The sequence below is a fragment of the Rhodnius prolixus genome, unplaced genomic scaffold, assembly GCF_049639745.1.
Source record: "Rhodnius prolixus isolate KJV_2025 unplaced genomic scaffold, Rpr scaffold_7, whole genome shotgun sequence".
NCBI lineage: Eukaryota > Metazoa > Arthropoda > Insecta > Hemiptera > Reduviidae > Rhodnius > Rhodnius prolixus.
In genome coordinates, this window is record NW_027411582.1 from 30,582,744 (window position 1) to 30,595,296 (window position 12,553).

General features: G+C 29.0%; 1 protein-coding gene across 10 annotated transcripts in view; it reads right to left on the bottom strand.

Moving 5' to 3' along the window:
- Window positions 1–12,553, bottom strand: part of 5PtaseI (inositol polyphosphate-5-phosphatase A) — a 97,239-nt gene that overhangs the window by 67,950 nt on the left and 16,736 nt on the right. The window contains exons 12-14 of one of the 10 annotated variants that reach the window (XM_074114845.1): window positions 8,013–8,049; window positions 7,745–7,832; window positions 1,666–2,807 (exon numbers count right to left, since the gene is read on the bottom strand). The exons of 4 other annotated variants lie outside the window; for them this stretch is intronic. In XM_074114845.1, coding sequence (XP_073970946.1) covers window positions 2,789–2,807; window positions 7,745–7,832; window positions 8,013–8,049 — 144 coding nt within the window. In that variant the 3' untranslated portion in view covers window positions 1,666–2,788. Of the gene's footprint in view, window positions 1–1,665; window positions 2,808–2,848; window positions 8,050–12,553 lie in introns of those variants that run through there. 5 more of the 10 variants (XM_074114844.1, XM_074114848.1, XM_074114846.1 and 2 more) reach the window with 5 other exon arrangements.

The window sequence follows — 12,553 nt, forward strand, 5'->3', positions numbered from 1 at the left end:
TTTGTACTTTCTTGTTTTAATCCAAAATCGTTTAATAGATATTAATATTCTCGCTTATAAAGGTACATTATATTTTTTTACATACATAAAGGTACAAAAATTTAAATAGAAAATTTGTTTGTTGTTTAAATATAATATTCTCTATATTTTTTTTTTTTAATAAATATAAATTATCTTTAATAATTACTTCTTTTTTTTTTTTTTACTTATCTTTTCTTATATTAAATTAACAATTTTCAAAGTGGAAGGGTTTATAATTTGGTGTATACGGGTTTGTAAATCACATCAGGCAATATTAAGCATAATTTTTTTTTTGTTAGTATTATTTCTGGGTATTCTTTGTTTTCCCTTGGTTTCTTAAAAAAGGGGTAAATAATGAAAATTTAAGGAGCTTAATATATTTATTTTCCCCTATTATTTGAACGTTTTGTTACAGATTTCCCTCCGGGGAGTTATTAGGTTATTTTATAATTTGTTTTTACTAATTAATGTCAAACATTTTCTGTCTTTTTTTTTAAATAAATAAATAAATTTAGGATTTTATCTATACTCATTACATTCAAAATGCTTTTTTTCTATTCTAGTAAAGGAGAAGCCAAAAATAGGATTAAGATGCTAACTGAAAAGTTTTTGCCTTCTTACTTAATAAAAAGGGAATAAGACATATTCAAGATTTGATTTCTTTTAATGTTTACTTTTAAGGAAGAAATATTATAAAAGTTTATTCGAAAATAATTTTCAAGTAAAATTATGCCACGTTTTCTAAAGATAATATTAAATTTAGGTAAACAGACTGAGAAGTTTGAGTTGGACAATTGATTATGATTGGTTGGAGTAACTTTTAAAATTAATTTTGTACCAAACTTTGAGCAAGGACTTTTTTTTTTTTAGTAAATATGAGTTTTGTTCCCGCTATGAGTGAAGTTTGTTGATATCAACCCACTGAGTTCAATTACCACAGTCTCTTAAAAAGGTTTAGGTCATGAACTAAGAAAAAAACTAAGTGGACATCGTCTACATAGAATAATAAATAGTTATCTTCTTACAATTTAACATAAAGAGACGATTGTATTTAGTACTATTTGTAACAGAATTGTGGAATAAGAAGCGAGTCATGTTTTCTTTGAAGTACTGTACATGGCTAAATAATAAAATACTTTTGTGGAATTACCATCAAAAGTAGAAACTGCATCCACACTTGAACTATCAGTAAGTACTTCAATGCTGCGTAAGTTTAAAATATGAAAGAAATTTGTCATTGGGAGCCGAACAGAAAGAAGGTAATAAGAATAACAGAGATACTATTTTGGATTTTTATCTCAGATAACCCCGCAAAGGAGACTAAGAAAGTAAATATTGGGGCTTTTCATTTTAACTGAATGAATATAATTTTCATAAGTAGAACAACATTAGAAAAACGTCCAACATTTGACTTCTCCAAGTTGCAATCAAACTATGAATGTACTTTTAGATCCTTTTACAGCCGGCTAAAATGCAATTCATGAAACTGCTCCATTTGTTTGTTGATTATTCTATTAAATTGGTTAAATTTGTTAATTATTTTATGAGTAAAAATTCGGTATGTATTATTACTAAATGGAAAGGGTTAATTTTGTTTTTTGTGTTATACTCATAATTTAATTTAAGAACGCATTGCTATTAACGTTTCTTTTTTTTTTTTCAAGAGGCATTGCAGCAAATAATGCAAATAATTTTTATTTTTGCTTGTTTTCCTGGGCACTTTAGGCAAGCTTTGTTTGTTGTATTCATCAGGCAATATTTTTATAGGAACATTCCTAAATTTTCAATTTCGCTATAAATTTTGAATAAATTTCCTGAATTTATTAAGATATTAATTTATTATTTTTTCTTTTATCAAAATAGAGAGAAAAAAATTCAAGGAGTACACCAAAAACATATATTAAATAAAGAAATATATAGTCAAAAAGATTTTAAAAACAAATCCACAATTTAATACTTGTTTAGAACAAAAATCGTAAAATTTATAAATACCATTCAGAAATAGAACACGAAATAAAACTTGGCTATCCTAAATTTTAGGACAGATAAAACGTCCTTAAACATCCTTAAAATATTCATTTTTAAAAAATATTCGGGAATCAGACACGTGTTTTCATCAACACGGTTAACTATAATTATTGAATTTTCTGGAAAAAATTGAATTTGCCGTATTATTTAATTTTTTGACCATAAAAGTACTGATCAATAATAATTTCTCTAAACGCTATGGTTCCCTTTATTGTGCATGAGAAAGAGAAAATGCAAGATATTTAAAAAATAAAAATAGAAGTATAAATCATTAAATAACTTGATCAAATGTTCAAAATGAATTTGCAGTATTTATGTATCTAAATATACATATATTTGTTTTACCTATGAAATGTGCATCTAACAATTACATTTGTAAATTACACATTCATTAACGTTTTATTTCCATTTATTGATTAAGTTTTGCAACTAAAAGGAACAATAAGTTATTTCGAAAAACAATCATTGCTCATTATTTTATAATTTTTTTTTTTTAATTTAGTTTCTACAACAAATGCATATTTTCATTAATACTTCTCTTAAAGTGCATTCCTGTTTTTGTGTATTTTTTAAAAAAAAGAAGAAAACTGCCTATAATTTTCATTAGAATTTTGTTTAGCTTTTCTTTTTCTAGTACTGTTAACTAAAATTATTATTATTGTGGATTGTATAATGCCTCTTCTTCCATTGGCATAAAAAGGAATGTTTTTGAATCAGCGTTTTGTAAATAAACATTTAATTACCCTCTCTTCTTAACCCTGAAATAATTACCAATAAATAAAAAAAAAAAACATTTAAATAATTTTGGAAATAAAAAGCTATATTTTGAAGTAAAAAGACACACACATTTTATTGGTTTAATATAAAAACAAAGCAAAAGAAATGAGAAACGAAAAAAAACTACTTTCTCTTACTCCTCAATTCCTGGAGTTGTGACCGGCCACATTCTGGAATTTTCAGCCAGAACCGAATACTCTTTGTAAAATTAAAAAGTTGGTAAAACCGAGGAGTATCCAGAAACGGCATACTAGAGAGAGAGGCACTGAATTTCCAGAAGCTTTCCCAAAATAAATTTCTATGGAAACGCCTGATGTAGTATATTTTATATGCACGAGAGTGCTTTGTATGCTTAATTTGCTCAATTGGTTTAAGAGAAATCTCATGGATAAGTTGTTTCCAACAATTTTCCATTCTTGAGCTAGTGTTTACTCACAAACTATTTTGTAAAAACTTGTATTGTATTTTTATTGAGCAGATATCAAAATGTGTATTACCAATGACCATTCAACATCTTAATAGTTAACAGGATCGCATTATTTGCTCTTACTAGGAGTAAAAGAAAGTGATAAATTGGGTGAAAAAAAAGTAAATAACAGAATTAATAATCACTTACCAATAAAGGCCAAAGGATTTTAATTTAAGGAAACACGTGCAAGTAACAAAGAAATCAACAAATGAAATGAAATAACTGTAAAATAAATATTTTTTTTTTTTTAATATATAATTTTATATTGAATATTATGAAAATTAAACAAGCAAAATATAATGAAATTATAAAAAAACGAAACAAAACTGAAAACTAAAGTACATGCTTGAATACAAACCGGTAACTTGAAACAGTCTACATTTGTACTAAATAAATCAATATAAAACTCATTAAGAATATATATTTTAAGTAATATATAAATCTATATTTTTAAAATAAAATATACTATATAATATTTGACTAGTAAAAAAAATAAGAATGGCAAAGTAGGATAGTTTTGAAATAAATATAAAAAAATATATACTACATGTACACACTCAGTGGTCAAAAAATCCGGCCAACTTTGATTTCGTCAATAATGGATGAAGTTCATAAAAAGCATCAATTGTTCCCTTAGATTAAAAAAACCTGAATTACGGGACTTTTGCAATGGTATTAGTTGAATGAAGTAGTGAAGAGTACATTAAATTCTTCACTGCCATTCAGGGAAATCATTGAGTTATATTTTTCTATTAGTTATATTTGTTCTTTTCTAGTTTTCGATTACTTCTATTTTTTTAGGGAAAAAAAGTGGCTACACGCAGAAATAGAGCTGAAAAGTACCTTTGATTAAGGTTGAAAGGAGCCAGCCCTACGTCTTTACAAGGTAAATATTCCATTCCTGTTCCACTCAGGGAATTCTCCTAAATTGTAATAAGTTTTCAAGAGATTTAGGATGCATAAGAATAACTACACTGTTGAGACTTACAAAAGCAAGAGTTGATCGTGCTTTAGATTAGACATGAGATTAGTGGTGAATGAGGACTGTTGGTCTTTGCACCTGCATCAGGGCGGAATTACTCCCTTTAATACTCAGTAAATCAATGAAATTTCGCTCGATTCCTAAGAAATTTGGAACTAGATCAGTGATCACACAAATCCTCACTGAAGATTCCCAGAATAAGTCTAGAAACTTCTGAATCAGAGAAAGAGAATAAAGAAGGCCAGATAATGAAATTCTCAGTGCTGAACAATTTTCGGTGTGGAATCTATTACTTTCCAAGGTTTCTATGGACCGTGTTAGAGCACTTGCAGCACTGTTAATCGTTGAAAATGGAACTTTGACTGCTAATTGTCTTTTGTTGAGGACTTAGCTAACTAATAGTAGATTCCTTCTTTTCAATTATAAAGTTAGACCAAATACAGGCAGGTGTGAGACACCGTGTAAGAATGGGAATTAAGCGCCTTAACTGGCCAGCCAGCAGTTCAGATCATAAACCTATTGAGTATATCTGGAACATGCTCCAAATATGAATCAGAGCTCCATTACTAGTCCCATCCAATCTAAACTAAGTGAAAGCCTTGGATATTTACAAGAATAGAACATAGCCTGACAGTCAGAGGCTCATAGCTAAAATTCAATGCAATTGCAAGCAGTTATTATAAAAAAAAAGAAGCGTTTTCTCACATGTTTTTTCATTATTAATTATAAAACAAGCTTTATAATAGGACTTTTTTTCTTGAAAACCCATTTATTTTCTTCTTACTTTGGATATTACCAAATCCAGATTGCCGGTTCTTGCTTCTGATTATTTTTGTCACTGAGTGTAGATAAAAAAAAAAAACATCCAAACATGAGGTTTGGCTAATTTTTTTCTATTAAAAACTTAAATCACATCTCTTATTTTAAAAGACATTATTTTAAAGATATAATATATTTTGAAATTTAAGTAGATTTTTTCAGAAAATAAATTCTATTCTCAACTAAGTTTATGGAAACAATCAAGTAGTGTTTAAACAAATAACTGTCTTCCCATTTTACAAAAATTCATTTGTCTAAAAATCTTGCATCTATGGCAAAAACTTTTTAATTTATCCAATATCAAATACTTTATGCTCTTTTTTCAAGGACACATCAGAAAATATTTCTCCTCAGGGAGTTCTTACATGAAATAGGTTCTATTACCTTTACAGAAAGATACAAAACCGTTTCTTAAGAACTGTCTGACTTCGTTTCGACCGCTAATTTGCAATATAAACCGCTGGCACTTGAAGAAGACCAGATGAGACGATATGTAAAGTTGACTGGAAAACGGAAGTTTTGAAAAGGTGATATCTCTTCTTCCTCAAAAAAGGAATCGGCAGAATAAACCTTTTTAGGTTACTACTAAATCCAGGAGATTTAGGTACACAGTATTTTTAAAAAGTGTAAGGTATGGTTTTTGACTTTTAAATTCCATCTCCTACCCTTCAAACCTATTGAGGGCGGAGAGCTATTCCCTAGGATTAAACCGTCGCTGATTTGCAGCATAATTATTCCATCAAGCGAGAACCGCTGTGCTCATTGCTACTGCAGAGAGGAAAAGCCTCTTTAAAATATCAACAGTCTAATACCGCGAAGACTTAAAGCCATAAAACAAAATCCTGGGCTGAGTGAACCATCCAGATTAAGTACGGATGCAGAAACCTGTATGAATAGAAATCTAACTGGTTCAGCTTAAAGAAAACTTTAGACCTAACATTTGAACTAGAAATGTCCTTCAAAAATTTAACTAAATAAAAAAAAGGGGAAACCTGCTCAACAATACTCCAGAGAACGAACCAGAGATGGAAGACATAAATTTAGACAAGTTTAAGCATTATAAATTTTGATATAAAACAATATTAATAAATTAAAATAAGATTACTTTCAATTTTAATTATTTAAAATAAAAAGAAGTCTAACGATTGTTAATTAAAAACATAAAACACACACTAAAAACAAAATTAACAGAAGAAACAATCCAAGTCAACACAACAATTTTCAAATTATCTAAATATAAATGCAGGTTTAAGAGAACAAATAAAAGGAACAGATATTATTTAGGGAGCATGGCAGATCTATTTTTTAATAATGTTCATTTTGTTTTTTTCCAACTGAAATGTAACTAACGTGAACTAGAAAATGTATACTTGGTAACTGCTTTTATTTTCAAAAAAGTACTTTTCGTTGTCATGGTTTGTTATCCTTATGTTTTTTTCCAATTAATTATTTTATAGAAAATGAACTGCAACCTTTTATATAATATACCTAATTAAAATAATAATTATAAAGATGATACCTAGAACGGTCCTAATTGACGATACCTAGGTATTTCCGACAAAGCAGCCTGCTTTTTTGCAGACTTACATCTTTTAATATTTTCTAAAATGGATTTATTAAATTCCATTAAAGGAAGCCTAAGTTTTACTAAAAATTCTGAAAGCCATTCTTCTACTTTCACTTTTAAAATGTACTGAATTTTTCAGTCAAAAATTAATTCTAAGTTTACCATCAAAAGTGCCAATTTCTACACTGGTTTATCTTTCGATATTGGGGGAAGGGGAACAAAATTACTAAAGTATCGTATACTTTTTTTTATACTAATTGTAAAAGTTCCTGATTCTTTGTAAAATTGGTTTTGTTTTTTGTCTCTTTGGCACGGCAATATTTCTTTGCTTAAAATTAATAAAGACTAGAGGTTTTGAAAATTAAATTCTATATCAAAGAAATAAAATACTAAAATGAAAATATTTCATTTTTGGATTCGAGGTAATGAATAAGGTATACAGCTGCTAATTTCAGCCATTGTGGTTGACTATTTAGTGCAGCAATATTCTTCTTCCTACTCGCGGCCCTGATGAAGAGCTCGCCAATATCCGGTACATGAAAATGGAGGTATACAAACCAACATCTTTTAATCCTCAAATCTGGCTAGGGATTTTCTCGGGTACAATCGTATTTACAAACGATTCTTCCGAACAAAACCAGATAAAAAGGAAGCCAGATCTTTTGTTCAAATTAGCGAACAACATTTATCATTTGAACCGTTACCTAATCGTCTTTTAACTTTACGTTTTTTAATTCGTTCTTTTTCACCAACCACAATATTCTGTTCAACAGGTGGTTTATTCTGAGATTGTTCCTGTTTAGTGGTTAAATTATCTTTCACTGAATTGACTGGCTCTTCTTCAAACCATTCTTCGTCAGAACTACTGTGATGCGATTGTAATCGATGGACCGATCCTTGTAGATCTCTATTTGATATCAATCTAACTCTAGAAGCAGTTCTAATATAATGTTGTGGTGAACTTACAGATACTGATCTGGAACGCCAGGTACCACTACCTTTACAACTACCGGCTGCAGATCTGACAAGACCTACTTTAACTTCTACTATTGATGCACTATTAACACGTTTTACTAAATACCGTTCAGTTAATGGTACTACAGCTGATTGTTGCAGTTGTTGTTTTTGTGGTAGATGTTGTTTTAATGCAGTTATAGCTGGTAATTTTTCTATAGAAACAATAGATGTTGTTAACTCATTAGCCTCTTCATCAGCTACAGGATTTAAGTCAAATTTTACTGGTGCAGGAGGAATGGATGATGTATATGGTGTATTAAATAGGGTTTGGGGTGTATGAAATGTCAAAGGGCTAACGTTATGATGGTTAGATACACAGCAAGATATCCTACCAGCTCCGCATTTCATCGCTGTCTTCAAGTACACCGGCTGTAAAAAAAAGAAACGAAAAGAAAATTTATTACATTTATGTAACCTAAACGTTGAGTAACATTAATCACATGATGTTGTAATTCTACCAATCAACATTTATGTTTATTAAAATAACAAATAATGTTCCTTATAATTATCATTTTAAGGTGGATACCTTAATATACAAAACCTGTGCCAGAAGTAGGCAACTAACTTATCAGTAAGAGAACCGTAACTTTTATAAAAAGTGTTAATATATCAGAAGGTATTAAAGAAAATATTATAGCTGGATTCCCAATTGAAAGTAAACATTCAAAACTAGGAATAAAATATAATAATCTCAATTACTTAATTCTTTTACTTTGATCAGTCGAGATCAGTGATTCGGTTAACTTGATACGTGTTTCGTTCGTTCTGTATCAATTTCTATTCATCTCGTTTGAGAAAGACATAAATTTGGATTGATAACAGTCTTTATTGATTAAGTAAAAAGATGTAATATAAAACAAAAAAGATATAACCTTAATAGATTTTAAATCTAATGAATTTATTAAAAATGTCAAACTAATTAATCTTTATCAATTTAACTTCCAGACGAAATCATCCATTGACTCTGTACGTAGTCGATGTTTTCATGATAGTTTTTAAGAGAGGTAGCATGATATAAATAATTTTCTGCCATTATTTAAACATTTGGGAGAGGGGATTTAGTATACAAAAATGAAAATACGTTATATTTAACTAAATGTAAGCTTTACAGTAGGATGAAACTTGAGTATGTGCATTTTTCACCTTAAAATTTATAATATTTTGTAAACCACTTATTTAAGCTTACTCCTAATAATGATAGGTTACTTTTTGTAACTTTAACCAATTTATAAGACACAAATTCTGTGTGTACCTACGGATCATCCTTCAAGGCAAACAACTATAAACATGCTGTGTTCACCTCTTCCGCATTTCAATTTATTTTTTTTTATTGAGAAAAAGTGAACTATACAGCGAAAGAGGTCACCGGTTATCAGATAATCTGAACATCAAAATTAAAATCGTTCGTTACATTTAACTTGGCTTGTTCGTCCTTGGGTCTTTTTCGATTAAATCAAAAAACAAAAAATCCCTTTTAGTCAAAAAAGAACTGTAGGCTTCCTAGAAACGCGGAGGAAAGTTCAAAATCAATCAAAGATCTTCAGTCCTTTGGGAACCAGGTTAATAGATTGACATACTGGTGTACTCAAAACTATCTTCTTTTTCATTGTAAGCCAAATTCAGTATTCAATTCATTTTCAGTACATTCAGTTTCATTGCTGACATAAGGATACGCTCCACCAGCTTTTCGTAATGAATATATTGATTGACGATGCCCTGAACGAAGCCTACATCCAGGCCTCTCACCTCATCTAATTTTTGAAGAACTGATCAAAGTAGCCCTTATAAAAACAGAACTTTATCTTCCTACTTTTATTAATTTCAGATCAGATTGAGTTTATTACTTTAATTTAAGGCGCACAGATCTTAGAAAAAACTGAATCAAGCATAAAATGTATGTAAAAGAAGTATCTAATGAGAAACGTTTGTTAACGTGTTTCATAAAAACATAAATAACTCACAGACACAATGGAGGACAAAAGAAAGTTTAAAAAATAAATTATACAAAGAACATCATCATTTTGTGTAAACAAAATAGTATTTTGAAACATAAATGAGTATTTTTTAAATATCTGTAACTTAAAAAGTAATAAATAACATGAGAACAGAATATAAAGACTTGGAAGTTAATATGTTTTTAAACAATTAAACAAATAAGAAAATTAGGTGGACAAAAGTAAGTGAAATTATATATTTTTTGATTATTATCATTGTTTTTGAACAGTTTCTTAATTTTAATAGTGTGACCTCTGTTTTTTAACACTGCTTGTACTCTTTTTGGTATACTGTTAACTAAGTTTTCTAATATATTATAGTGGAAGATTATACAATTTTTGTTTTACTGCTTCAAAAAATGATTCTTCGTTAGTACCGGCTCTTAAAGGGATGTGTTCATCTAAAATCGTCCAGAGATTCAATGTGTTCATCTAAAATCGTCCAGAGATTCGATGTGTTCATCTAAAATCGTCCAGAGATTCTCTATAGGATTAATATCTGGTGACTGGGTAGCCATTCGAGTTTTTAAAATTTTTTTTTCAGTAAAAAGTTTGGATGCCACTTTGAAAGTATGCTAAGAGTGGTTATCTTGCTGGAAGATAAACGATCCCAAGCACCTCTTTTCTACTGATTGTAGTAAATTATTATTTAAAATGTTATCAATGCCAGTCACCATCGATTTTAACCAATTTCCCAACACCTTTTTTAGAATAACAGACCCTAAATCATAATTGAACCGCCACCGTGCTTAAGATTGTACACGTTGCTTTTTTAGGTGATCTGATGGCCTACACCATACTCTTTTCTTCTGATTCATTAACTCAAATTTAGATTCCTCAGACCATATAATATGATCCAAAATGATAAGGGCTTACGCCTATATACACAGGTACCAACTTTAAACTTCCTTTTGTCCGCCACTGTACATCCTAGAATAGTGATAGTCACAGTGATAAATTTAAAAATTACAAATAAGACCTTAAGAGCAGGAGTAGTTTATAAAAGGTTATAAAAAAGACGAATATTAAATAAAATGAATATGTAAAACTACGTAAGAAGTTGAATATAAGTAAAAATTAAAACAGAAAACTATTGAGAATGAATAATAAAGCTTCATAAAAAAATTGCTACTTTGACATGCAGTAAATATCAAAATAAATGGTGAAAGCAACGTGAAATAAGAAATTAAGTAGATGAAACAATTGGCTAGGGATGCCCAATTTAAATATCTGAAAAAATCTAGTAGATATAAGAAAACGATATCATCACCACAAATATACATATTTAATGGAAATAGTATCTAGCTTTGTAATTCAATGTTATATCCATCACTGTTGATCCAACTCACTGAAGAGAAAATAAAGTATTTAAATTTTAGAATTAATTAGATCTAATTAATTTTATTTAGAGCTATAGAAATACTCCTAAAATAGGCTGTTTACACGGGGCCTCCTTTGCATGAATCTCTCATTCGTACTCAGTTTACAGCACAAATATACAACTCAAAGTGCTCTTGATTACGTCCATAAAACAAGAAAAAATCTATTCATATTGACAAAATATTACCATACATAGGCTTACTATGCTTAAGAAGCTCCTCCTGATGTTTAAAAATCCATTAATGCTAATGTCCTGTTTATTTTATAACATTCATAAAACAAAAAAGAAAAGTCAAATGCAATGAAGCAATACGCATCATTTTGTCCTTGATTTTTCATTATTAGAACTGGGAAATTAAGAGGAACTGAACGTAAGTACTTTGAGGTTTAGGTTCTGTGGGTTTACCAAAAGGCGAATTAGATAGATAGGTATCATAACATTATTTGAAAGAAAAGAAACATGAAACTCAATTATCAAAATTAGATTCAGTCAACGGTACAATAAATACATAATATATAAAAGATTCAAGCCCGCAGCCTATTATAAAAAAAAAAAATTGTAAACATGAACGTCAATGTTCAGAAATATAATAGTTTGTTAGACCTTGAGAATCGTCTTTGAGTTGAATCCTTGAAATGTGTGTTATTCAAGTAGCACAGGTGTGTACCATCAACACGTCAGTCTAAACGTTTCGGCATGGGTATAAGGTCAACAGGTGATCCGCTCACATAAAGCGTTAACGTAACACAACACCATGAATATACATAAAAAAAAAACATGCTAGCAAAAATAAGATGCATAAATAGAATAAAAGAAAGTAATAAATTAGAGAAAAAACAATAAATAAATGAAAAATTATTTTTTAGAAGATGAAACTCACCAAAACATTGGTGTAGGATTTCGACTATAATGGATAAATGTTTTTATTAAATTATTGCAAAATAAAAATTATTTAAAAAATAAATAAGTACATAAATATAATAGACAATTTGATAATAATTAGTGTTAAGCAAATGTATTTAATCTGAGATTTAAGAATATACTCGAACGTTATGTTAAATTTGAAGTAGAAAATTTGAAATAATAAATAAAAATAATTAAAAGAAAATTTTCACATTCAAATTCTTGTGGACAAAGTGTTTTCAGAAGAATTTTACATATTAAATTTGCATTGCATTGTAAGAAAAACCAAATACTAAATAAAAGGACTTAAATAAAGAGGGATGCCTAAAGATTCCTCTTCAAAAAACCCTTCTAATATGAATTTTTAGAAAAAAAAAAAAAAAAAAATCCAAATAAAACGATGGGGTACCATAAAAGTAAGTACATACATTGAGTTTGGAGAGATCAGCAATTGATAAGCCGAACTTATCATTTCGGTCATGCCTTAATGGCAATTTGGAGGATAGTCACAAAAATTACACTAAAATGGATATTCATAAAAATGTAATCTAAATGATACCATATATAATGTAATGTACACCAAAAATAAAAAAAT